The sequence below is a fragment of the Talpa occidentalis genome, unplaced genomic scaffold (genome assembly GCF_014898055.3).
Source record: "Talpa occidentalis isolate TD23 unplaced genomic scaffold, MPIMG_talOcc4v2.1 talOcc4.7, whole genome shotgun sequence".
NCBI classification, from domain to species: Eukaryota; Metazoa; Chordata; class Mammalia; order Eulipotyphla; family Talpidae; genus Talpa; species Talpa occidentalis.
Window position 1 is genome coordinate 104,531,804 of NW_023605083.1, and position 26,450 is coordinate 104,558,253.

The 26,450-nt window shown below is 47.8% G+C and overlaps 1 protein-coding gene across 3 annotated transcripts in view; it reads left to right on the forward strand.

Moving 5' to 3' along the window:
- The window catches only part of SYK (spleen associated tyrosine kinase), a 69,418-nt gene that overhangs the window by 11,038 nt on the left and 31,930 nt on the right, over positions 1 to 26,450 (forward strand). For 2 of the 3 annotated variants that reach the window (XM_054689257.1, XM_054689258.1), the window contains exons 2-3: positions 16,531 to 16,977; positions 19,365 to 19,525. In XM_054689257.1, coding sequence (XP_054545232.1) covers positions 16,576 to 16,977; positions 19,365 to 19,525 — 563 coding nt within the window. In that variant the 5' untranslated portion in view covers positions 16,531 to 16,575. Of the gene's footprint in view, positions 1 to 6,941; positions 7,016 to 16,530; positions 16,978 to 19,364; positions 19,526 to 26,450 lie in introns of those variants that run through there. The other variant, XM_037493903.1, reaches the window with a different exon arrangement.

A 26,450-nucleotide genomic window follows, 5' to 3' on the forward strand; every position in this document is an offset into this window, starting at 1 on the left:
AGATCATGAGAATAAAATGGTGGTTACCCACTGGGAAAGGGGAAGGCAGGGTAGGTCAGGGGGTCGATTGTTTGATGGTGGACGGAAACTTGATTTTGGGTGATGATCATCATGCTGCATAGACAGATGTCAAATTATAATGCTGTATACATGAAACCTACAAAAATGCTTCAAAACAATATTTCTTCAAAAAAACCACATTTTTCAAATACTGTTTAAAAATGAACAATGCTGTAATAAATAAATAAATAAATAAATAAATAAATAAATAAATAAATAAATAAATAAATAAAGCACATTTTAAAAAAAAGAAGTGTGGAGGGATTTTGATGCAGGACCTGGAAGCTGGAATAGTTCTGCTCTGGCCTCTGGTGGGGCATCAGCTCTGACCCCCTCCATGGGCATCTTAAGCCAGAGGCCAAGGGGAGTTGATAGGCTCCCCACCAGGCTACATGCTGGACCCTCGTCTCTGGGTGGACATGTGCCCCTCAGGACTCCGTGCTCCTGTCTTCTGACTTGGAATTGACTGAGAATTCTAAGGCTCAGTCATTTATAAGCTCCTGGATAAGATTTCTTTTTGTCCCTGGAGACAAGTACTTCATTTATTGCAGAAATTTTCTTTCATTATAATGCTCAACACTTGTTCCAATCCTTTATTTCAATTATCTACCTCAGGGACATTGATCTTGCATATTTTAAATCACCTGTCCTGCCAGTGTTTTGTGGTAGTCTCTCACTCTCTGTTAATTTCCATTTCATTTTCTCAAGCTACTCCTTCCTATCTTTTGTGCTCTTGACAATTTAATGTCTGCTCTCATTGCTGTTTGAAATAACAGCCACCATTTCTTTTCTGCTTTCCCCTGACCTCAGCTAGCTTGTCCCTGATGACATGCTTCCTTACTCTCCCACCCCACCCCAGCTTGTGTACCCCTGACTTGAGTCTAATTCCAGGGATCAGCATGTGGGGGTGGTTCCATCTCCCCAGGGAGAGTTGTCTGGAAAGTGTTTCTCAATGTGTCATTTATTTCTTCTATGACTTTTCCTTTTAGGCTTTTAGTGTAGTGGTGTTTAGACCCGGGATAGGTTCCTCATCATAAAAACGAATTAAGCTAGGGAGTGGCCCAAGACATGCTCCAGTCTAACAGGTATTTTCCTTGGTCTCAATAATGCCTCTGTATGTGTGTGTGTGTATGTGTGTGTGTGTGTGTGTGTGTGTGTGAGAGAGAGAGAGAGAGAGAGGAGAGAGAGAGAAAGAGAGAGAGAAAGAGAGGACAGGGAAGAGGAGGGAAGGGAGAAAAAGGAGGAAGAGAGAGAATATTACTTTGCTATTTCTTCTCTGGGAGGCTAACCATTCAGAATCTCCTCTCCACAGTCAGGAAGTGCTCCCCACTGTGTGCAGAGCCCACAGCCCCACCGACTGAGTTCTATAGCTTCCCACTTCCTTGGTTGTCCTCCTGCAGGGTCTTCATACTCCTGGACCAGCCTTTGCTGATTTGACTCTTAGCCCCTAGCTTGTTCATGGTGAGAGGTATCTCCTTGTTCCACGGCAGTTCTCTACCTTGTTCTTGTTATGGAGTGACTTCAGAGAGAAGAGGATCACAACATCTTTATCCTATCAAGCCAGGCTGTCTGATAGTCTGTAAATTATCTCACCCAACAACTTGAGCATTTGCCTTATTGCTGCATGGACAGCGCATTGATTATGCCTCCGGAACTGTATGGCTCATCTGCAGCAATTATCAACGTACAAGCCAGACCAATGTATCATGCGCCATGGACTGACATTTGGTGATTTAAGTGAAGCCTTCATTTTGAGGGGGCCAGAAAGCACCTTGTCAGCAAGCTAAACAAACAGGGGGATGGAACTATCAGGAGCTGAGACCAATAGAAATACAACTTTTCAAAGTATTAGCAGCTGGTCATCCTTTCATGAATCTAGACATAACCTGTCCTTCCCCATCTAGTTTGTTAGCAACCACCAAAGTCCCTTGTGATCCTAGAATATCAAAATGGATAAAGCATTAATCTAAGGCTTACATTCAGTATTATAGGAGAAAATGTACAGTTGCTCTGCAATAGTTGAGGTTTCTATAGTTGTGAGCATGCCTGCTCACCAAAATGTATTTGTAACACCGAATCCATGGTGTTTTCATGGCCCTTGAGGGACATGTGAGTCACACACTGCACATACTCCTTGCGGAGGTGAATGGGCGATCCCCCACCTCTCCTGTGTGCAGTCAGTTGAGTGACACATTTCCTGAATTTTTGTGCTTTTTTTTTTTTTAATAGAGGCATGTTTTATTTATTTACTGTTTGTTTGTTTTTTGTTTACACATGCACTGGGTACAGTCAGAAGTGCGGGAGGGTGAGAGAATTCACCAGAGCCAGATCGGGGAGCAGAGCAGGCAGAAGGACTGAAGTACACTGCTGAGGGGAGCAGCGGGCGGCAGGAGAGGTCTGCGCGCCATGTGGGACCCTCCTCCGGTGGCCGGGGAGCAGCCGGGGATCGAACCGGCGTCGCAGAGGCCGCGGGCAGCTTCGCAACCCAGCACTCAACCGCTGCGCCACCGGGGAGGCCCTTTTGTGCTTTTTGTTGGTGGTGATGCTGCTTAAAATGACCCACAAGCATAATATAGAGGGCTGTCTATTGAGTCCAAATGCAGAGAAAATGCATGTGTGGGAAATATTTTGTTCAGACATGAGTTGTGGGCTGTTGGAGGTGAAGTCAGTGTGAATGGATCAACTATCTATGCAAAACAAGACATCTTTAAACAGAAGCCTGACCCTGCATCTCCCCAGGAACAATGGCTTGGGGTTCACCGGTTCTGTGTTTACAGCTACTTTGTATTACATAATTGCCACAAATAACTAGAATTGACTGTAATTTGCTTCTTTCTTCTACAAAGCAGGCAAGCTAATTTTTAAAGCAAATTAAATTAGACTTTTATAAAGAGCCATCTTTCTGAAACAAATGTACTCTTTTAATACAGTGACAGTCTCCTGAGTGCCTACTGTGCACCTGTCACTGTTCTGCTGCCAGAGGGACACCAGCAAGCAAGTCTTAGGGCAGAGCCCCATCATCAGGGTTAAAAGTCAGGTCATCAACTTGATATTTCTGTTTAAATTTGGTAGCAAGTCCAAAATAAGAGTGTTCTAATTATCACACAACTGTTCATCTTACCTTATGAAAGAATAATTTTATCTTAGAAAAGAATAACTTATTTTCATAACTGATATTTCTACTGATATTTCTCCCTCATCACCTCTCATAACCAGAGACTGCTCTTCTGGCAGGTTCCCTTCCACCTGCACAGATAGAGATAAGTGGGGATGTAATATGTATAACACACCACAAAAGGGCCCCCAGGCTCACTGGGTGAGTATTTGCTCACTCACCTAGCCTAGCCCAGGCCACATTGGCAAAGGCTCATTCTAAAGGCTGTCTGGTGACAGCAATGTTTTCCTGCAGCATCCAGCTCAGGGCTAAGGAGATGGGGCCACATCTGGAACATGCCCAGGAAGCCACGTATTCCTTTGAACAACTCTTGGGGCAGAGTTTCCAGTTCCTCACTGGAAATAGGCCCAAGGCTTTGGGTTTTATCAGGTACTTATAAACCTCTAGTCCAGATGTAATGCATACATTAGGGGTCATGTGTCCCAGTCCTATCCAGATCCCTGGGTCCCAAAACTAGCTTTACTCCTCTGAGCCAGATAGCTGAGCCTCAGTTTCCTCCACTGTAACATGAGGAGATGGTGAAACCGACCTCATGAGTGGCATGGTGACTTCATTACTAAGCTGTGTGAATTGAACATTGTCTTCAGAACACAAGGACCCTGATTTTGTAGATAATGTGTTTTGTTGTTTTTTTTTATTTAGACACAAAGTTTTGTTAAGGTTATATGTAAGGGGGAAAAAAGGAAATTCAGGTGCTGAGTCCTGTAGCATATCCATAATTTGGAACAAGCTGATGGTTCAGTCGTAAGCCTGGTAGAAAACACTAGTATCTAAATGGGCCATATCAGAGCTTGCTGACTGCAGTGTATTGGGAGTTATGAAAAACAAATATTCTTTCCTTCTGTATTCTAGACCTGCATACAAAGATAAACACCTAATAATTTGAGGCAGAAATAGGTCAGGGCTCATGGCAGAAATGTGGACTGTGTCTTGGAAGATGCTGGACCTCTAGTAATATGGACTGAAATGGGGTAGCCTGGACCTGGGACCTGAACCACCTATAATCAGTCTTTGATTTGAGATAAGCAATAGGGGCTTCTGCTCAGATATGACTGTAATTACATCTCAGCCATTCACTTCATTCATGCATTAGCAGATGTTTATGGTCCAGATAAGCACATTGGATTATTCATTCATTTATTCATTCATATATACAGACATACATTTGCCATAGTTTGTCAACCATCAAAGGATAATCACATCCGGGTCATTCATTCATTCTTTCATATGATAAAAGCTTCTGGACTATCTCTTATAGAATAATCACATCTCAATTGCACATTCATTCATCATTTATCTGACAAGTTTTAACCAGCCACCTGTTGTAGGATAGGCACCAAGTAAAGGGGAACAAAGGATTCAGCTCCTACTATGAGAGTCTTACATTAAAAGAAATATGGAGGTAGGGCCTCCCTGGTGGTGCAAGGGGCTAAAACACAACCTCTGAAGCTATCCGCAGCCACTGCAGCACGAGTTCCATCCCCGATCAGGGAGAAACCCACATGGCACAGCAGACCTCTCCTGACTCGCCCGCTGCTCCCCTCAGCAGTGCATTTCAGTCAATCTGCCTGTTCTGCTCCCTGCTCTGTGTCTGGTGAATCCTCTCACCCCCTGCACCACTGGCCTGTACCCCAGTTCTTGTATGCATAAATAAATAAATCTTTTTTAAAAAAGAAATATGTAAGTATTAAAAGGCAAGGCTTTTTTTTTTTTTAAGATTTATTTATTTATTTATTTATTTATTTATTTATACAAGCACTGGGTAGTCAGAAGCGCGGGAGGGTGAGAGAATTCACCAGAGCCAGAGCGGAGAACAGAACAGGCAGACTGACGAATACACTGCTGAGAGGAGCAGTGGTGGCAGGAGAGGTCTGTGCGCTTGTAGGACCCTTGCCCGGCAGCCCAGGATCGAACCGGCATTGCAGAGGCTGCGGGCAGCTTCACAGCCCAGCACTCAACCGCTGCGCCACCAAGGAGGCCCGACAATGCTTTTTTTTTTTTCACTCTGAGAAAACAGAATCTCAGGGCAGGTTGCCATCTGGAAAACTGGAGACACTGGCACAGCCAAAGACACTAAAACCTGCTTCTCAGGAGCAGAAACTGCCAGAACCATAGATTGGTAGGAAGTCTTAAATATTTTGGTGACTTGCTGAAGGCTGCGTATGGACTTGAGGGAAAGAAAATCCACTGGATCTCAATCTCAAGAGGACCTCCACTGTCGTGTACTGTACCTAAAGAAACCTTGTTTTTAGAGTGCCTGAGTCATGTTTTCCTCAGGTGTGATGAGACAGGAAGACCTGGAAATTACTGTCACAAAGGAAGAGATTTTTATATTCAGGGATCCATAGAAAAGAAAGGAAAAATGAAACAAAGAACAAATGTAATGAATCAAAAACAGTTACAAACATGGTAAATACTAATCCAACTAAAGCAATAATTACTTTAAATGTAAATTGTCTAATTATAGCAATTGAAACACAGCATTTGTCAGAGGGACTCAAAAAACAAGCTGCAACTTGAAGTTGTCTGTGAGAGGCTCACTTTAAACATAAAGATTAAAAGTAAAGGGGTAGACAAAGGCATTTCATGCTAACGCTAACACTCCATGCTGCTTCCCTGTCTGCTGTGGGGCGAAGCCTGGCTTGGCCACTTCCAGCTCTTTGTCCAAGTCGGGGAGGTGACACAGCTGGAGTGAGACATGGGAAAGCCTGCTTACTGCTCAGAGTATGTGATTTAGTAGATGTTTGAGAAATCACCTCCTGTCTCAAGCTGACAGAGGCCCCGCGTGAAGTTGTATCACCTGCTGGTGCCAGGACGGACTGTCTAAAAGGAGACCCAGGAGCAGGGTCAGAGAGAGCTGTCACAACTCTGCTGAACTGGCCCATCCGTCTTCCTGTTGTAAAGGTCTGGTCTGCTCACCCTTGCCAGTGTTGGACTGTGAATTAGATCCTGAGAACCCTGGTTGGGCCTTTTCTAGGACTTTCCTCCTATTTGGTCAAGGCTTCTGGTGGAATTTGGTATTTATAATGTTCTAAGGCTTTTTAAAAAAAAAAAAAAAAAAATCATAACAGGGCCTCCCCTGGTGGCTCAGCGGTTAAGCTCTGGGCTGTGAAGCTGCCTGCAGCCTCTGCAGCACCAGTTCAATCCCCGGTCAGCCAGGGAGCAACCCACATGGCGCAGCAGACCTCTCTTGCCGCCCGCTGCTCCCCTCAGCAGTGTACTTCATCACTCTGCCTGTTCTGCTCTCCTCTCTGGCTCTGGTGAATTCTCCTGCCCTCCTGTGCTTCTAACTACCCAGTGCTTGTATAAATAGATAAATAAATCTTTAAAAAAAAAAATAGTAACATACCCAAGAAAATTTTGGTACATGCTATCTAACAATTCAAAACCAAGTTTGCTTAGTAAGAACTTTTCAGGGGACACCTTTCCCACCTGCCTCAGCAACTGACGGGCTCAGCCCTGTCCATCAGCACACCCCAAGATTCAACTGTGGTTCTGGTGGGATCCTTGACTTCGAGACAAAAAAATGGTGTTGCTTCATTTGAATGTGCAATTAAAAGAGGCCTGTTTAGGGGCCCGGGGATCTCTACTTCTGCTTTCTGGGTGGTTTGCATGCTGAAGCTGGGGAGAAGGCGCACTTCCCTAATTATAGACACCCACAACAGCGGAAGTGCTCCCGGGCTTGTCTCTGCTCTCTCTCCATTTCTGTGGGTTCTCTCCTTTCCCACACTCCGTGCTGTCCTGGGCTTCTGACTGCAGGCTTGAATCCAGGAACGGAAGGTAGGTCCAATGTGTAGAAATCTAGTGAATTCAGAGCTTTGGCTTGGGACCCTTCCCTCTGTGGGCGTCCATAGGAAGGACCTTGTGCTCACAGTACAGCGAGTTCACATCTGGGCTTGTGTGTGTTTCTTCCCCGGTCTGCAGCCAGCCCTTTCCCCCATAAAAGCTGGGGGTCAGCCGGTGGCCGTGCTAGTTCTTGCCTGATCAACCTGTGGCTGGGCTTGCTTTCTCTCTTCTTATGCCCCTCTTACCTTGAGCTCGAGCATGCGTATTATGTCACAAGTTTGTGAAATCTAAGGATAGTGTCACGCTAATTGTGCATCGCCAGCAATTGTTCTTTAATTGACTAGGGGAAAAAATGGTGGTAGATTTTTATATTTGTTTCGTATAACTATCTGTAGATTTCAGTCCTTTTTGTTCAAATGGGGTAGTTCGGCTTCTCCAGCAGCTGCAGGGTCCCTGTGACGATTGTGTGGTGAGGGGGAGGGATGGGAACGCAAATAGTGCCTGGAAGCTGAACACCATCAGCCACTTCTAATATGAGTTCTCGTGTCTACTATTTTGTCCCATGTGAACTTTCTCCAGAGGAGAGTGAGAGATGGGGTGGCTTTTGGAACACAGCGAAAGGCTGAAATTCACGGAGAGATGTCCCAGGTCCCACACAGGCTCAGCCCTTTCCTCTTCTGCTCAGAGAGCACCAGAGAGGGCATTGCAGTGACACCTCTGGAAATGATCACTGATTATTGATGTTCAGTAAGCCCCGCTCTCATCTGAATAAAAGGCCCCCTGTGCACCCCTCTGCCGCATGGTGAGCACACTGTGTGATGTGGGGCCTGGTGGGAAAGCTCAGGGTGGGCTTCCTCCCTCCTGGCCATTTTTGGCCTGCCTGGCCCATTCTCTCCCTAAGCCCTAGAGGCCGACAGCCCCTGTGCTGTCACTTGGGAAGTGAAACGTTGGATAACAACAGAATTCTTAAACACCTGAGTGCTTGAAATCTCCAGGGGTGGGCTGTTTAAGATCCAGAGTTCCATTTCCATGCTGTCTCCTGGGCCGGAGCTGGGGTGAGACACCCCCCCCCCCAACTCCACCATGTCCAGAGCTGTCTGGGTGGGGCTGCATTTCCAGGGCTGAGTCTGACAGGTATGGGGCCCTCATGTCCAGGACTTCTTCTGGGTTTTGACCCACACCTCCCTCCTCCACCATGTCCAGGACTGGGTGTGGGGTCAGAAAGACCACGTTTAGGATTGAGTCTAGGGAGCGGCCCTGAGGACCATGCTGGGACAGCACAGGACTAGGCAGGAGAGAGCTCGCACCAAGAGGTTCCTTGTGGGCTGGTTTGTCACGTGAGAGACAAGGAGACGTGTAGATAGTGGACCCCTGTATTCTAACTATTCTGGGCTAGAACTGGGGTCTGGACCAGATCCCTCACATGTGAGCCACTCACACCTGCTGTGGCCTGAGGCAGGATGGTCACTTGTTATTCCCACATGCTGCACCGCCAAAGGACCATACGTAACAGACAGTCAGCAAAGCACTGGATGAAGGTAGGATGTAGATTTTAAAGTTAAATCTGCTTACAACAGGCTGGCTGCTCAGATGTGACCAACTATGTTGAGAGTTGACATTCATGTTGGTATCAAGTTATAGTGTCTGTGATTTGTGCTCATTACCTCAAGATAGACATAGTAGGTAGGCTCAGAAGAAGTTTCTTGGGCATGTATGGGGGAGCCTGAAATATCCAGCTGTTGACTGAGAAACATCTGTTTTTGCTTGATATGATTTCAGGACTTTCAAGTTCTAAAGGCACAGAAAAGAACTCAGGTTTAAAGATTTGAATAATGTTTTCCAGTATCAGATCATCTAGTAAAGTGATGTTCTGTAGCCTTAGATTTACTTTTTGTTTACAAAATTAATCTTTTGTCACATTTTATCTCTGAAATATGTGTCTCTGACCTAAAAAATCCCAGCCCCTCTCCCTTCAGGCTGGGCTCTCTCACTCATGAAAATTAAGCCCACGGAAGTTTTTCTTTTACTTAATATGACTTAAGTAAAAATTTATTTTTCAGCTTCAACCCACAAAGGAAATTCCCAGGCAAATTTTATTGGGGCTGCTTTGCATGGATGAGTCTGTGGGGCATTCAGCATAATCAGCTGAGCTGTCTTTTTGCATCTTCCTGATTTTCTTGCCTAAATGGTCTGCTGATGGTGCAAGATGTCCCCAGATGTTGTTTTCCCAGAGTACCTTTACTTCTGCCCCATCTCTCAGTCCAGATGATATGAGGTGGCTCTGTGGCCCAGAGGTGTGAAACCATCTTGACCCCCTACGCATTATCTCAAATGTTTGTTCCAGGAAGCTGAATGGGTCCTCCCCGGAGGTGCAACGGGTTGAGTGCCGCGCTGTGAAGCTGTCTGCAGCCTCTGTGGTGCGGGTTCAATTCCCGGCTGGCCAGGGAGAAACCCACATGGCACAGCAGACCTCTCCTGCCTGGCCTGCTGCTCCCCTCAGCAGTGTCTTCGGTCCATCTGCCTGTTCTGCTCCCCGCTCTGTCTCTGGTGAATTCTCTCACCCTCCTGCACCTCTGACCTGTACCCCGGTTCTTGTATAAATAAATAAAAAAAATCTTAAAAAAAAAAAAAAAAAAGCTGAACCAACTGTGTAGGGGCAACGCCTGCAGCAACAATGCTTTACCAGGTATTAAGAAAAGCAGAAGCATTCAATCCAAGGCCCAGGCCTCCCTCTGATAACTGGGACAAGTAAGGTTTTAAAAAAAGTATAGGCCTCCCTCGTGGCCTAGGGGTTAAATCTCAGCACTATCACCACTAAGGCCTGAGTTCGATTTCAGAATCCACCTGTTCTTCTCCCCACTCTGTCTCTGGTGAATCCTCTTGCTGCCTGCATCTCTGGCCTACACCCCATTTCTTCTATGCAGAAATAAATGAAAAAAAATAAAAAGAAATTAAAAGGAAGAAGTACAAAGCCATAGACTAACCCTTCTGGTAATATTCCAGGTATAAAAACACTGAAGTACACACAGTTTTAGGGGACAGAATGATACATTAAGAATAATCTTATACCGAGGGAACCTTGGGTGCCTCTGTCAGTCAGGTGAGGTCTTTGAAGGAGGTGGGGGAGACTGGGAAAAAATTGTTTTCAATTCATCCTCATTATTCACTGCTTGTGTATTTTTATGAATTATGAATTCGCCTTCTCCCTAAAATGTCTTTGCCAGCCCAGGTCAGTAGTCAGTGTACTCATGGATATCCAGAATGGTGAGAACTTTGAGTTGCCCACAAGTACTTTCCAAGCTGAGGTCTGTTCAACAGGCTGGGTCTGCCGCTTTGACCCAGCTCTCCCTGCATACAAGTGCCTCTCAGGCTGCCCTCAGGGAACACGACTTTATTATTTGTTACTGGAAATACTGCATTTATGCTGGGCAAGCATGGACTGTTACTTTTTTTTTTTTTTAAAGATTTATGTATTTATACAAGAACTGGGGTACAGGCCAGATGCGCGGGAGGGTGAAAGGATTCACCAGGGACAGAGTGGGGAACAGAACAGGCAGACTGACTGAAATACACTGCTGAGAGGAGCAGTGGGTAAGACGGGAAAGATCTGCCGCCCCATGTGGGACCCTCGCCGGCCACCTGGGATCGAACCTGCACTGTAGAGGCTGCGGACAGCTTCACAGTGCAGCGCTCAACCGCCTGCACCACCAGGAGAGGCCCGGACTCTTACTTTTAATTTATTAAATTGCTGTTTGTTAAGATGAGACTACTCAAGTTATGTTTTCCAAACTCTGTGCATTTTAAAGAACAAAGGTTGCCCAGGCATCATTAGTCCTGGTACTGGGGACATGGGCCAGAAATTCCAGTTGCAAGGGGAGATTGTAACTGTGGTCACTGTGTTGTTTCTGTAGCTCCTTGAAGGGTTGAAGTTAGGTAGGCAGAACCAAAGCCCAGAGAAAAAATAGGTTCTTTTCTAGACAACTCCCCGCCACCCCCGAGTATCAAATGCAAATGAACCCTGACCAGCACTAGGTGGGATGGTGAGACAAGAAAACACCGTATCTAGTTCTGTTTTACTCTCCCTCATTCAAGGGGGTTGGGGGGGGGTGATGTCTGTGGCATCTTGGCAGTTTGGGGCTGCCCACTCCCATTGCACTGTGACTCGCTCCTATTTTCTATTTAAAGCCCTTATTCAAGGGGTCCCAGTTGCTGTGGGCAGGCACTTCCACACTCTCCGCTATGACTGTGGTTGGTTATGGTGACCTTGGTTCTACCACCACCGTGTTTGCAGGTGAGGGACTGTAGTGTGGACACTCCACAGCAGGCGGAGCTGGGATGGGATGCAGCCCTTCTACTGTGCACCCTGCCCTGCTGCTCAGGGCTGGGCTACACCTCCTTGCCCCGGGAATTCCATTCTTCTGTCCTGGCTTTTGCCCACAGGTTATAATGTTGATAGATTCTATAAGGGGGTATTTGTGCATCTTATTTATTGGGAAGATGCCAGGGCTGCTTTAGCCAATGGAGAATGATCTACTGCGCAGGTTGAGAAATGAGAGCTAATGTAATGAAAGGTGACAGAAGGAAAGGAGTGAATACAACAAGGGTGGAGGAGTAATGCAAATTGAGGGTGGGGTATGCTCTGATCACCCGAGAAAAGGGTAGCGTTTCATTAGCCAGAAGTGCAGTGTGGGTGCTGGGGAGCTGAGGCCTTGCAGGCCTGTATCTTTCAGCACCAGGCACAGACCACAAAGCGTGGACCACCAAGCCCAGACATGCAGGGGCCATGTGCCTGGGTGTTTAGGGCTATTCCTGGTCCCTGCCTGCTCAGTAGTAGCAGGAAAGCTGGCCACACTTTTAAGAGAGCCTAGGGCAAAATGAAATTGTATGCAGCAAAGCGATTGGGTTGGTGAACACTCTGAGATAATGTCATGTGATGGTGGCTAAGCTAACTTTGAGTGGAGTGTGGAGGTAAGAGTAAGTAAAGATTATTTAGGAAAGCAGACTGAGAATATTCTGGGCATCCTGCGGGTAGCAGAGTATTGAAGCTGGGGTAGGACAGACAGGGATCATGTGGGAGACGTGTCTCCTAAGTAGGTGGTGAGCTCCATGCATGCACTAGGCTTCCTTGGGGACTGGACAATCTGTAAGGAGGAGGAGCGAATGTTCTCCAATACGCTGTGACGCTGCTCTGTGCTGTCCACCTGCCAAAACCACAGCTGCATATTGGGAGTTAATCTAAAAGCCATGAGCATGCACCACAGAGACTCTCAGAGACCACGTCAGCGTGCTTCCATTACAGATGTTTGTGGCCATCTGGGAAGCCCCTTATCTTTAAGGGCTGTGTGCAGTGAAATAAAGGAAATAAACCCTTAAGTTTTGTGATGTAAAGATGAGTGAGGAGCATGGAGCCTCCTTAGAGCTGTCGTCAGCCTGCACTCCTCTGAGAAGGCGACATGAGCTGAGGCCACAGGCCTGAGGAGGAGGAAATGAAGCAGAGGACAATGGGGTATTGGGGACAATGCATCGGGACAGGAGGATTGGGGTGACTGGACACGGTAAGCATGGGCATAAGTGGACCAGACAGTCGAGGGGGCTTGAGCCAGACCAGACAGGGTCATGTAGGCGAGAGGAAGAGAACTTGGGACATCACAGGGGTGAGGACATGCCCGTTGGGAATGCCTATACTGGTCTGTAGGGAATGGGCCATGAGGAGGATGGTGGAAGGGACAGCAGTTGGGTTTCCATGGACATGAGTGGGAGGGGGCCGCCGCCGGAGGGGAGGGTAAGAAGCCAGGGCTTTGAGATCTACTTTAGAAGCAACTGAGGTATCCCAGGCAACCAGTTGGTGCAACCTCTTCCTAGACCACCAGTCCCCAATGGTGCACGCTCACTGCAAGGACATCATTTCTCTCCTAAAGGGACCTGTCCCAGCGACAGAGGGACTTTTCTGGTGGGAAACACACTCTTTTCAGAACCTGTAGGTTGGTCATATAGATGAGTGAGGGAGAAAGCCTGAAAGGCTCCAAGATCTCATCCCAGCAACTGTTAGAGTCTTTGCTTCTTCCTCAAGAGGAGGCTAGGGTCCGAGGCATGGTGCAAAAGCAAAACTCTTGAATTTGCCATAGCAGGTGAGAGCTAATATCTGAAAAAAAAGAAAAAAAGAAAAAAGAAACAAAAAAAAAAACACGAAAAACAGAGATGAGAATAACTGTCTGGTGCTGAGCTCTTGTGGGGTTGGCTGGATCAGAGGGGACTGTCTTGCATGGGAGGAGGCAGGAGGAGGTTGTTGTGGGGAGGAGGTTGGAGATCAGAAGGCCTGGGCAGGTGCCTGCGGGAACCAGTCCTGAGAAAGCGCTCAGGTCTCTGTGGACATTGTTCACGCCCCCAGTTAGCTAACCCAAGAGTGTGCCTAAGCTGCTATGATACTGTGATTTATAATAAGAAATATTTATTTGGTCTTTGTCCCCTTTTCTGGAACAACGTTCCTAAAACCCTTGTAATTTCCTAAGTGAGGAAAACTATAAAGGTGTCTTTGTTTTGTTAATGGGGTGACATTTAGGAAAACACCCAAAGATGGGGGCCAGCTGACCCCCGTGTGAATAGAGAGGGTTGGAACTTTCAGCCTCACCCCAGACCTCCAGGGAGGGGAGAGGAGGTAGAGGTTGAATCAGTCACCAACAGCCAATGGCTTAGACCATCATGGCTATATAATGAAGGATCCTTAAAAATCCAAAAGAAAGGGGCTCAGAGTTTCGCAGTTTGGTGAAAACATGGACCTTTGTGCACCTGGAGAGGAGCTGTGTCCCTTCCTCATACCTTGCTCTCTATCTCTCCCATCAGGCTGCTTCTGAGTTAGAGCCTTTGTAATAACCTGATCATCTAGTTAGTAAAAGAGGGGCTGGTGACCCTCTGATGCACAGCCATCCATCAGACACGCAGGTGACAGCCTGGGCTGGGAACCGGTGTCTGCTGTGGGGAGTGGGGCCTCCTGTGGCCCGAGCATCTCTGGAGCCAGAAGCTATGTCCAGGTAGGACTGAGCTGAACTCCCAGACACCTGTGCGTGTCCCAGCATTGCTTGTCAGTGTGGGGAAGCCTCCACACAGAAACACTGGGAGTGGGTTCAGGAGCCTACGGGGGCCGAGCTCGCAGTGAGCCATCTCTGCTGCCAAAACCACCAACGGCCAAATGCGTCTTCTTTCAGCGGTAGCCCGCGGCTCCTCAGCACAGGAAATCACAGTCAGCAGGCGGCTGCTTGGCCCTGGAGCCTCCCACAGCATAGCAGCTGGGCCTTCCCCACCTCTCCCCACCCCACCCCCCAGGGAAGCCAAAAGGAGCCACCTTGGGGTGGCTGAGATGAACCCTCCAGGCCACACAGGAGTACCTCCTGCATGTGCCTGAAGTCTGGGCCCCAGCAGGCTTCCTGAGAGTGACTTGCCATGGCCTTCTCCTCCGTGTCAGTGTGAGAGGAACGCCAGAGTGCCAGCGCTCACCTAAATGTTAGCAGCAAACCAGTGAATTTGAAACATGCTGGTGGCATTGTTAAGCTATGTTTAAATTAAAAGGTGTCTGCTAATATTTAGCCTATTGTTCATGAAGTCGTATTTTCAGTTGAGGCAAGTGCTGGACGGCAGCTATGCTAGAGACTGAGCCGTCTGGACACCACCCTATGTAGGTCTGTAGGATGGCGGTCCCCAGCAGGGAGAGAGAGCCAGGGTGCAGGGTGGGAGGGTTGGTCTGTGCACCAGGCCACCTAGGACTCAGGCAGGGGAAGGTAGGGGCACATGGGGAGGACCATGGAGCTGCATAATGGTTGGCTGCTGGTGGAGGGGCAACGGGAGGGAGGGGACACCAGCCAGCAGGCCAGGGTGCTCACAGCCGTGTAACTGACAATGTGGGTAGCCAGGCGGTGGTGATGAGACGAGAGAAAGGAGCATGCACCAAAGCCATTCCAAAAAGGAACCAAGCAGAAGCCAAGACTCTGGGAGGTCCCCCAGGTTCCTGGCTGGGGCAGTGTCAGGGCCAGGGCAGGCTGACAGCTCGTGGAGAGCTTGCTCAGATATGCCAGGGACCTAGAGTCAGCGCTCGAGATTGCTGGCAGAGATCCCAGGCAAGAGCATGCTCGTGGAGAAGTGCTGGCTGGAGGGAGACCTCCTGGAGACACAGGAGTGGTGCTGGGAGCTTGTTGCAGGAACAGGGCATGGGAAAGGAGCACTTAGGGGGTTCCCTGTGTGAAGCTGCAGGCAGAGAGCTTCTTCCAAAAGCGGTCGTCCTCAACTCGCTGTCTCTGCATGCAAGTCTTTTTGTAGAATAGCTTTCTTAGACTTGAGAGCAAAGGTGGACTCTACTAAACACAGGAAAATTTCACTGAATTTTTAGAAGGTTGGGTGAAGAGAAGTTAATCATTGGTAGTCAAAATGTTATAAGTAGTAACAAATTTGTTTGCACAATCAAATTATAATGAAGCATGTCTTATTAGGAGTGAACTCAGGAGCAATGATTTAGTAGTGTTGCCTAGAGAAAATTTTACTACCTTAATCAGGCAGATTTTCTTATGCCCACAGCCATCTACAGGATAATCCATATTGAGAGGAGACTGGTTCACATGATCGTCTGTGTGTGCGCATGTGAGATGTGTGTGTGCAACATGAAGGACCATGTACTTTTCTCCCCAAATGCACAGATGAAGTCAGCTAGATAATTTTCTATTGGTGACAAGACCCTTTGGGTATCCTGGAAATGCATATCCTTCTTATCTACAACCACAGCTGAGAGCAAACACTCCTTGTTCAATGTGGCCGCTGCCTTCTTTCTTCTCTTTTGAAGTCTGGATCTGTTTAATACAAGAAATTTCTTCCCTCATCTAATGTGAATCCTCGCTGTGTCTTTAGTACCTAGCTGGTGCCCAGAAGTGGTCAGGAGAGGTTCATGGAGGGGACAGTGTGCTGTTAGAGTCCAGGTGCTGGGGTGGGGGTCACTTTTCATGCTGCAAGCTAGCAGCTTGTCAGTCCTAGCTCCCAGGTGGAGGTGGTGGCCACAGGTTATGGTTTCACATGGTGTGTACATGCAGCCTGCACTTCTGCAGTGCATGACTATACACCGTAGACCCTGGATGTTCAGGGGAAGGGTATTCAGAAATGTTTCCACTAGTCACGTAGCTTGGCCAGCACGGTCATCTCCATGCCTGGAGGGCCATCCGGGTCCCACCCACGGGCACCTGCTGACCAGCAGGCAGGTTCATGAGCCTGTTTTGCTCTTTTTCATGTGTCTCTTAGAATTCACTGTTCCCACCCAAAGAAAAACATTTAATTGGCCACATTTTCCAATGTTCAGTTTTTTAGGTTCCCTATTGGGAGGGTAGACTGGGAAATCTAATGATGACATGGGCCAAAAGGATGCTTAGTTAGAGCTGTACATCCAAAGCCCAAGAGGGTAGGGCACTCCTCCAGTTTTGGAGGACCAAAGGTCTCAACAAATGTCCTGACCAATGTCCCATCTCTGTGTTGTCCAGGAAGACCCTGTATGCACCCTTGGTCCCTGACGGGACAACGCAGGCATGGCTGACGTCGCCAACCACCTGCCCTATTTCTTCGGCAACATCACCCGGGAAGAGGCAGAGGACTACCTGGTGCAGGGTGGCATGAGTGATGGGCTCTATCTACTACGCCAGAGCCGCAATTACCTGGGTGGCTTCGCCCTGTCTGTGGCACACGGGAGGAAGGCACACCACTATACCATCGAGCGGGAGCTGAACGGGACCTACGCCATTGCCGGGGGCAGGACCCATGGCAGCCCTGCCGAACTCTGCCTCTATCACTCCCAGGAGTCAGATGGCCTCGTCTGCCTCCTCAAGAAGCCCTTCAACCGGCCATCTGGGGTGCAACCCAAGACTGGACCCTTTGAAGACCTCAAGGAAAACCTCATCAGGGAATATGTGAAGCAGACCTGGAACCTGCAGGTGGGCCACATATGGGGGGCCCTTGGGCACACTCTCCTGCTCTGTAACTCCATGCAGGTACCCTGTTCTCTGCAGACCTGTGCCACAGTGTTGCAGATAAGCACCAACTCCTTGGTCATCAATCTGGGTCAAGAAAGACCTTGCTCCAAGAAGACATCCTTTCCTCTCTTGGTGCCGGGGATGCCTTCACTGCAGGAAAACACTGCCACCCAGGTCGTGCTGGGCCCTATCAGAAAGGCCTTGGCAGACATCCATGTGCCTGTCAGCAGTGGATTTTATAACAGCAGAACAGCTTACAGCGCTCCTTGTGTCAGCGCCCGCAGAGCTATGTCCACCTGCGGGGAGCTGCCTGATATTCCCACCCTGCACCATGATTTATCTAGCTAGTGCCTATCGATGGACACTTCTTGTTCACAAATAATGGTGCTAGTCACATCCTACTCTACCCACGCTTCTAAGTTTTTGCACACTATCTGTAGAATTAATCCTAAGTGGGCTATGCTCGATTTGTATGTATTGACAAGGTGTCATCCAGAAAGGTCCCTGAGGGTGAGTGTTTGCATTTCTTCCATACTCTCCATAGCTCTTAACATCAGAAGCCACAGGTTGATTGGCAGCCACCTTCCTGGACTTTCATGTTCAACCATCTCTCTGCATTTCCTCAATGGACACATCATGGTTTTTGCTGTGTTATCTAATACTTGTAGGTCTATAGTACAGGCTTCCTAAGGATTATATACAATAGCTTCTGTGGACTCCTCTAATATGCTCTGCACTAAATTCAACCTTGCAGACAGTAGTATACTGTGTGCTCAGTATTTTTCATTAGTGTTTCTTAGATGTGTCTTAAACCATTTTTTTATTCTTTAAAGTCAGGTGAATTAGATTTATTGAGGTGTAGCTTACACACAATAAGCGTCATCCTTTTTATTTTTTTTTTAAATATGAGGTTTTTTTTTTAAAGATTTATTTATTTAATACAAGAACTGGGGTACAGGCCAGACGCATGGAAGGGTGAGAGGATTCACCAGAGACAGAGTGGGGAGTGGAACAGGCAGATCTACTGAAATACACTGCTGAGGGGAGCAGCGGACGAGGCAGGAGAGGTCTACCATGCCATGTGGGTATCTCTCTGGCCCACCGGGAATCAAACCTGCACTGCAGAGGCTGTGGATAGCTTCACAGCACCATGCTTAACCAGCTACACAGTTTTGATTTTAGGTGTACAGTTTTGATTTTCAGCATACACATAGCCTCAGGTGAACCCCCATCAAAAAAGGTTAACAGTTCTATCAGCCAACAGGCACCAAAACACCCTTATGCTCACCTTGACCCCAGCCCCTGCTGCCTCTCATCTAATTTCTACCCCGATAGCTTTGCCCCTTCCAGTGTGACCTGCATAGCATGGAACCTTTCGCCGACTATCTTCTTTCAGAGTAGTGTGCTTGAAAATGGCCATTGCTGCATGTCAGTGGTTTGCTCTGTTTTGGCAGACAAGTGTTGCACATCCTCACTCTGACCTCTACTCCCTTATTTCAAATACCTTTCTGTATGTAAACTATGGCTGTGAAACATGAGCAAATCACCATACCACCTCCTGCTCTCTTCCCTGTCTCCCATCTCCTAGTGGGGCTCAGTCATTGCTTTGTTTTTACTTCTGGTTCTTTTATGACTTTAAATAATCAGACTTGGGTTCTTCTTGTGCTCATGGAGGATCTCTCTCTCCCCTGCCCCCGAGAGCTTCTGCCCGCCCCTTCTTGGTTTTGTCCTCTTTGCTACCACGTCTGCTCTGCTGAGCTTTATCTTCTCCATGTCGGTGACCATCTCCTGCACTTACTGGCCACAGACAGGGTTAGCTCTCAGAACTCCTGGAGGCTGCAGGAAAGCACGTGTCTCCTGGTTGCACTCATCTTAAGTCTTCTCTGTGGTCATAAGGGTTGAGACACTGAACCGTCAGCTCTAGAAGGCAGTGAGCAGCTGACGGGAGGCCCCATCTCTAGGTTTCATGTGGTATACCAGATGGCCTCTGCCACATCTGGCTTTTCAAAGTCCAATCTCCATAGACTTAAAATCGATTTTGTTATTGATATGCTTACAGGTGCTTAAATAATATATAAAGATCTTTTTGGTGGGCCTCCCCTGGTGGCGCAGCAGTTCGTTCCTTGGCCATGGCGAGGGTCCCACAAAAAAAAAAAAAAGAAAAAAGAAAAAAAATGAAAAAAAAAAGATCTTGTTGGTTTTATCTATTGATTGAATGAACAAATGAATAAATAATTTGATCATATTTTACCTTTTCATGAATTAGGACAAGTTGGGAAGGATTTCTGGTTTTTTGTGTTTTTTTTTTTTTTTCATGTTTATTAGTATCTCTCTGCTTTCCTTGGTAGGGTCAAGCTCTGGAACAGGCCATCATCAGCCAGAAACCTCAGTTGGAGAAGCTCATTGCCACCACAGCCCATGAAAAAATGCCCTGGTTCCATGGAAAAATCTCTCGGGATGAATCTGAGCAAATTGTCCTAATAGGATCAAAGATAAATGGAAAATTCTTGTAAGTATTATGTCATTTCCCTTATCCTCCTGTACCGGGCTTGCTCAGACAGTTAGGGGAAACTGAGTTGCCCTATTACTGGACTCCATGTGACCCCAGGGAAGGGGTCACATGCTGTCATCTGACAAAACTCGTGTTGGAATCAAAGCTGTTACTTTTAACTCAGTGTTTGTTTTGCCCTATTTGGCCACTGAGGGACATGTTGTTTAAAGAAAATGTTACTGGACCGCATATTCTGCATTTAATGGCAGGACGTGCAACGTTATTTGTGGTTATCCACCCAAAGGCAGAATTCCAGTTTGCTCACTCCCATGTCCCCGAGATCTCTGACTTTACTTCTGCTTTTACTTGGGACTAAGTGCCCACAAGGCAAAAAGTAAAGGGAGTTTTCTGAGGGTAGTTCAGCTAGTGCAGCTATTTGATTGCAGCAGAGTGAGCAGCCCTCCAGCCTTAGGGTCCTCAGGAAGGAGGGGTGCATCAGCGCGCTGCCCATTGTCCTCTGGGCGGTCAGTGTGAGCCTCAGCATTAGAGGTCTTGGGGCCAGGTCTTCTTGGGGCGGGAGCTGTGAGTAGGAGCAGTGAGGTGTTGTCTTGGTGGGGGGCAGCCTGCTTCCTCGTGGTGACACCGAAGGGTCCTTGTATTTGTCATTCACCGAGTGTGACCTGCAGGTGTTAACTAGAGCCTCAGATAATCTGTCACTTTGCCTTGGGCACTTACAAACAGCAGTGCAGCATCACTGCCAGGCATGTGGAGTCACATTCAGATGAAGCTGAACTTTTCCTTGAAATAGAAGTGTTTTTTGAATAGGCATCTATTTAAAGAATGCTCCTCCCGGTTTACCATAATGCCTCTTATTTGAAAAAAGAGTTTAAACTCAATATTCTTTTATCAAAAATGACCCTAGCAACAAGAAGAGAACATTCCCATGGGCACACAGCAGTGGTTGGGATGATTACAGTGATGTTGGATGCACTATGGCCACCAACAGAAATCCTCTTGGGGAGACACTTCTCCCTTAATGTGGCACCTCTCAGCTCATTTCCCTCGAGGTTTGGACTTTTACCATATTCTAAGAAAGTATTGTTTTTTAAAAATATTTATTTTGCATACTGGGGTACAGGCCAGAGGTGTGGGGGGTGAGAGGAGTCATCAGAGACAGAGTGGGGAGCATAACAGGCAGAATGACAGAAAAACACTGCTAAGGGGAGCAGCAGGCGAGTCAGAAGAGATATGCTGCACCATGTGGGTACCCCCTGGCCAGCTAGGGATTGAACTCATGCTGTAGAGGCTGCGGATAGCTTCACAGTGCTGTGCTTAACCCCTTGCACTACCGGGGAAGTCCTGAAAGTATATCTGACACAAATGTCACCGGACTGCATTCAGAGCATGTTGGCCTCAAATTGCATAATACAAGCCTTCTCCCTGGTGCGGACTCCTGCTCCTTCACTCATCAGGGAACAGCTGTGGTCAGGGTGGGCTACCTGCTCCCCACTTAAATGAGGGGGTGCTGCCCAGTAGCTCCTGCCCTGGACCAACCAAGGGGACCACTCCCAACATGGCACCAGAGTGCATGTTTCCCAAGCAGTGGTCTTGTTACATTGAATCTCAATGTAACCAGGCGTTCCAGAATAAATTCTCGTATTTTCATACTTGATTCTTCACATCATGCCATAAACAGAAACTTCACAGAGCTGAAAGGTCACTTTTGCATTGTAAGCCACAAACTGAGTGATAGGATTCTACCAGTTTGGTTGCCTAATGCAGGCAAACAAAATGCCAGAAATTATTCTGAATGCATGTATCAGTAATACAAAGCAGCTGTCTTCACCATTCTGATAACCTCCACTGTCTCAGTTTGACAACACCACATTGGAAGCAACGGTTATACAAATCAACTAACAGTTTGAACAAAAAATTGCTAGAACATGCTGTGGCCACCCAGAAATACCTTTGATCTAACAGACAGAGAAACCGTGGATGCAAAGGCAGCATATTTCAAAAAGTGTGAAACCTAATTTAAAATGCAGAAGATACATTCCAGAAACCCAAACTGAACTACCCATATGGACCATGGCTCGGCAACCTGACCCACTGGGATTCCAGTTCTCTCTCTTCATGAATAGGGTGACACTGTTTGCAGCAGCAAAATACCTGAACCAGAGGGACTTCATTGCTAGTGGGGCCAATTCCTTGACTCTCAGACAAGACCTAAGCACAGAGGAGCTTATCCATGGTTGTCAGGCACATTGGAGACAAGGGCCAGACATAGGCCAAGAGGAGACCCCACAAAATACACATCCAGGGACTCCACTGCCACTGGCCCCCACCCCACTGCTCTATTCCCCATGCATGGTGTGACGCCCTGCTTGTCCAGATTCAGGGACTTGTGAAGTGTGGACTTACTTTGTTTTTGTTTTTGTTTTTTTTTAAGATTTATTTATTTATACAAGAACATGGGTACAGGCCAGATGTGCAGGAGGGTGAGAGGATTCACCAGAGACAGAGCGGGGAGCAGAACAGGGAGACTGACTAAATACAATGCTGAGGGGAGCAGCGGGCATGACGGGAGAGGTCTACAGTGCCATGTGGGACCCTCGCCGGTCAGCTAGGATCTAACCCACGCTCTAGAGGCTGAGGACAGCTTCACAGCGCGGTGCTCAACCGCCTACGCCACCAGGGGAGGACCAGTGTGGACTTACTTTGGGAAGAAAGCTGTCAGGCACTGCACTTGCAGAAACAAATGCAGGCCTGGAGACTTTGCAGAGGAGATGTACAATGTAGGTCAGCAGGTGTCTGTGGCACTTTTGGAATAGTGATTCTGTGGCAGTCTTCTGTGGCACTTCTGGAATAGTGATTCATCTCCTGCTGTCATGAACTAAATGTTTGCGCCGCCCCCCATTCATATGTTGAATCCTTGGTCCCCCCGGTGATGGTATTTGGGGGTGAGGCTTTGGGAGGTGTTTACATTTAGATAAGGTCTTGAAGGTGGGCCCCTGGGTAATTAGTGTCCCTGTATGAAAGGGCGGAGACTGGCGTGCTCTCTGCGTGCCCATGCAAGGCACCATGTCCATATGAGGACATGGTAAGAGGGTGGCCATCTACAAGCCAGGAAGATCTCACCAGGCCCAGATCTACTAGCATCTGGACTTCAGATTTCCGGTCTCCAGAACTGTGAGAAATAAGTCTGCCATTTTAGCCCATCTGGGGTGTTCTGTGAGAAGCAGGGTCTGGTGGCCAAATGTGAGCAGCAGAGAGCACCTCCAGCCCAGGTGCTGTGTCCTGGAATCAGGAACTGCCACGGTGGATCTAGCAATTCTTTGTTCAACTGTTAGTGATGACAGGGCTGGCGGCAGGAGCCGGGCATGCCGGGGTTTGTCTCTGGGTCGTGAGACTACAGCACTGTTTGCCATTTTGAGAAATTAGTCACAGCTCTGTCATGACTAACACATGAACTTGTTAGAAAAGGGAAACAAAGCATATTTTTTCTAAAAACTTTATATCCATTCCCTGAAAGGAAGGATCCAGAATTCTGGTGGGGTGGGGAGGGTGCAAAGCCTGTACAATTGGACACCCTCTTTTTGAAAAAAAGAAAAAATCCACACAATTAGGTACAAAATAAAATGTAGATTAGAGTGAGGAAAAATCATTAAATTATAAATTTTAAGCTAATTCATCAAAATAATCAAAATTTAGGAAAAGAAATATAATTCTTTTGCCTGACACATCTCTATAGCACCTTTGATAGTTTACACCTTGAGACTGTAGTGTTCACCTCTTCATTTGACAATATTGAGTGTTTTTGGTGTGTATAGAAAATAGAAAACTTCAACCCTCCTCTGATGTGTGTTCACAATTAGGGCCAGTGTCAATTTCGAGAATGGAAGTTGGAAGAAAGGGTGGCTGCCTCTGGTTGTGATTAAATATCTTTTGTAAATCATACACACACCTCCATGTGGTCACATTGGGCTGGAGGAGTCTGTGTCGACAGTCCTCGGGGCCCCCTGTGCTGAAATTTCTCACCATGCGGTTCAATCGGGCTGCTAAAGGCTGTGCACAAAGTCGCCCCAAGTGGTCGTCCCCGCTGTTGAGCAGGGCTGTGCTGTGACCCCCTCCTTTCATCATGTAAAGCAACTTAGGTCAGAAACACTAAAAACCCCAATCCTGTAAAAGAAAACAAAATGGAATTGTCACTTTCTGTAGTGTCCAATAAATAGTTCCTTATTTTTGGCTAAAGTCCTTGCAAACCTTATAGACCCAAAAGCAAGTAAGAAACGACCAAATGCAGGTGGTGAGTCTCCAAAGAACTGAACTATTTTTTTTTCAGATTTATTTATTTATGCATACAAGAGCTGGGATACAGGCCAGAGATGTGGGGGGGTGAGAGGATTCACCAGAGACAGAGTGGGGAACAGAACAGGCAGACTGACTGAAATACACTGCTGAGGGGAGCAGCGGGCGAGACAGGAGAGGTCTGCCTCGCCATGTGGGTTGCTCCCTGGCCAGCCGGGGATCGAACTTGCGCTACAGAGGCCGTGGATTGCCTCATAGGGCAGTGCCTAACCCCTAGTGCCACCAGGGAGGCCCCAGAACCGAACTCTTGTTACAAAGAAAAGGTGGTATTTCAGAACTTGGGAGTCATCAAACCGATGTCACCAGGGCCATTTCATTGTCATTTGTCCTTCCTGACTAGAATTTTGCTGTTTAAAAAAAAAAACTACAAAAATAGTCTTTCATTCAATAAAACATTTTTGCATTCTACCTGATATGCAGTGTGGTGATGGGGGCGGAGGAGACTGTGCCAGGATGGGGTCGGCCCTGTCTGCGCCAGGCTAACTGCCCTGAGGAGGGTGTCAGATAACACCTCAGGTTCCACCCCTCATGTCATCCTGTGTAACTATGCCACCCCAGGACTGTCAGTATTACCTTTTTTCCTATTTATGTTCGCTTGTTCACAGTCCTTCCAGCTCTGACGGCTGTGAGTGCAGCCTGGCTCCCGCCATTCGGAGCAGGCTTTGAGCAGTGAGGACAAAAGAGGTAGCACCACAGGAAAATAAGGGTATCCTGTCCTGGGCAGCAGGAAGTCTGTTTAGCACCTAGGGGCCAACACCGTGGTGGTCAGATTCTCGGGCGGAGTAACAAGCAGTGTGTGGTGCGGGCAGCAGACCAGACAGGAAGCACCTTCTTGGGGTGGGCCCTGCAATGAACGGTCCACTCAGGGGCACTTTGAGAGTGAAAGCACCAGTGATATTGTCTGAGGCAAACCAGGCCACTGTGCTATGTGTCCTCTGTTGGGTTTCCCACATGACCCTCTTGAGAGGGTGGAAGGCCAACGCTGGCGCCCCTGGCACTGAGTGCACATGTTATTTTGGAAGTGCCTGGTGACTGCCCGGCCAAGTGTTGCCATGGGGATAGGATGTGAATGGAGTAAGGAGAGGACCACTGGAGAGGGAACTTTCCAGAACTGAACTGCACAGCAGCGTAGAGGTGGAGGTGCTCTTTGCTGAGCTTTTGTGCCGAGTCCCGGGGTCATTGGCATCCAGGAGACACTCAGTCCTAAGGAAGACCCTGACCTCTTGGCTGGCCTCTGGGGGTGTAGAGCATGGGGGAAGGGCAGTCGCTCTGAGGGCTCTGCAGGGGAGGGAGAGGCAGGCCAAGCAACAGATCTGAGATCACGCACAACAGTTTGCAAACATGAAGAGTGTTCGCCATGCAATGGCTGAGAGGGAAGGTGAGAAACCCAGGCAGAGAGGAAGCCCAGAAAGTCTGAGTTTGATGGTCTAAGGGACACATGTGCGAGAGAGTGCACGAGAAAGGGAGGGGCTGTGGCCTGTGGGGTTCACCAGCCCCGAGGCTGCAAGACTGTCCCATATCCTGCAGTGGGGATGGGCCGGGCGTCCACTCTGGTGGCCTGTGGTTGCCGCACATGAGGGTGGGGCAGCAAGACACTCCTTTCCCACAATGGCTTTTTAACACGTTAATTAGAATCATCCCCAGGTAAGCTGTCCCTTGCAGGCTGAGACACAGACAGTGCAGAAGCTTGAGCCGGACCAAGCTGGCCGCACTGGGTGGCCACCTTCCCCGCCCCCACAAGCCACCCCCTTTGTAGTGTGCTCTGTGTAAGCTGCACCTGAAAGACAATAAGTCAGTTGCTGTTCTGACCTTCCTTCCCCATCCCTTTCAAAGGGAAATTAACACTTCAATCTGAGTCCTTCCTTCTTCATTAGCCACTTGAAAATATGAGTGTGGTGCTTTCACTGTTTTCTCCCTCCCTTCCCTTCTTTCCTCTGCTCCCCTGGTCTTCGCTTCCCTTCCGTCCCCTTCCATTCTCTACCATGTCCTTTCCTAGCTTGTCCTTACAGCCTGCATCATCCTCTTTTTTTTTTTTTTTTTTTTTTTTTTTTTGCCACATACAAACACACACCTACTCATTCACTCATTCATTGAGCAGGGCCTGGGGGAGGCCCTTCAGGTAAAGTAACACACAGTGTAATCAATGGTCTAGTGCGGGTGGGTACTGTTCTCTGTGCCATTCAGTGGCTCTGCTTTCTAAGGAAAAAGATTGTGTCCACCCAGAATCGGAGGTGTGAAAACTAGAGTCAATATGCCCTTGTCCACAGTGGGCCTCACTGGGGTATACTAGATGGTAGAGCTGTTTCCCTTGAGTACTAGAATAGTCCTTTCCACCAATGCTGAGAGCCTGCCCCTTCCTGGGCCTCACCAGGTGGGCCAAATCACAGGTGGATGCTTCCTTATGGAACTAGATGTTCATGATCCTTTGGAATGCAAGTGCTACTGGGTACAAGGTTGATATATGTATTCACATGGGATACATTTTTCAGAGACTTTGAGACAGCTTGTAAGAATGCTCACTTATATTCCTTATGAGCAAGGAACAAAGGTAGACTAGGAGGCCTCCCTGGTGGCT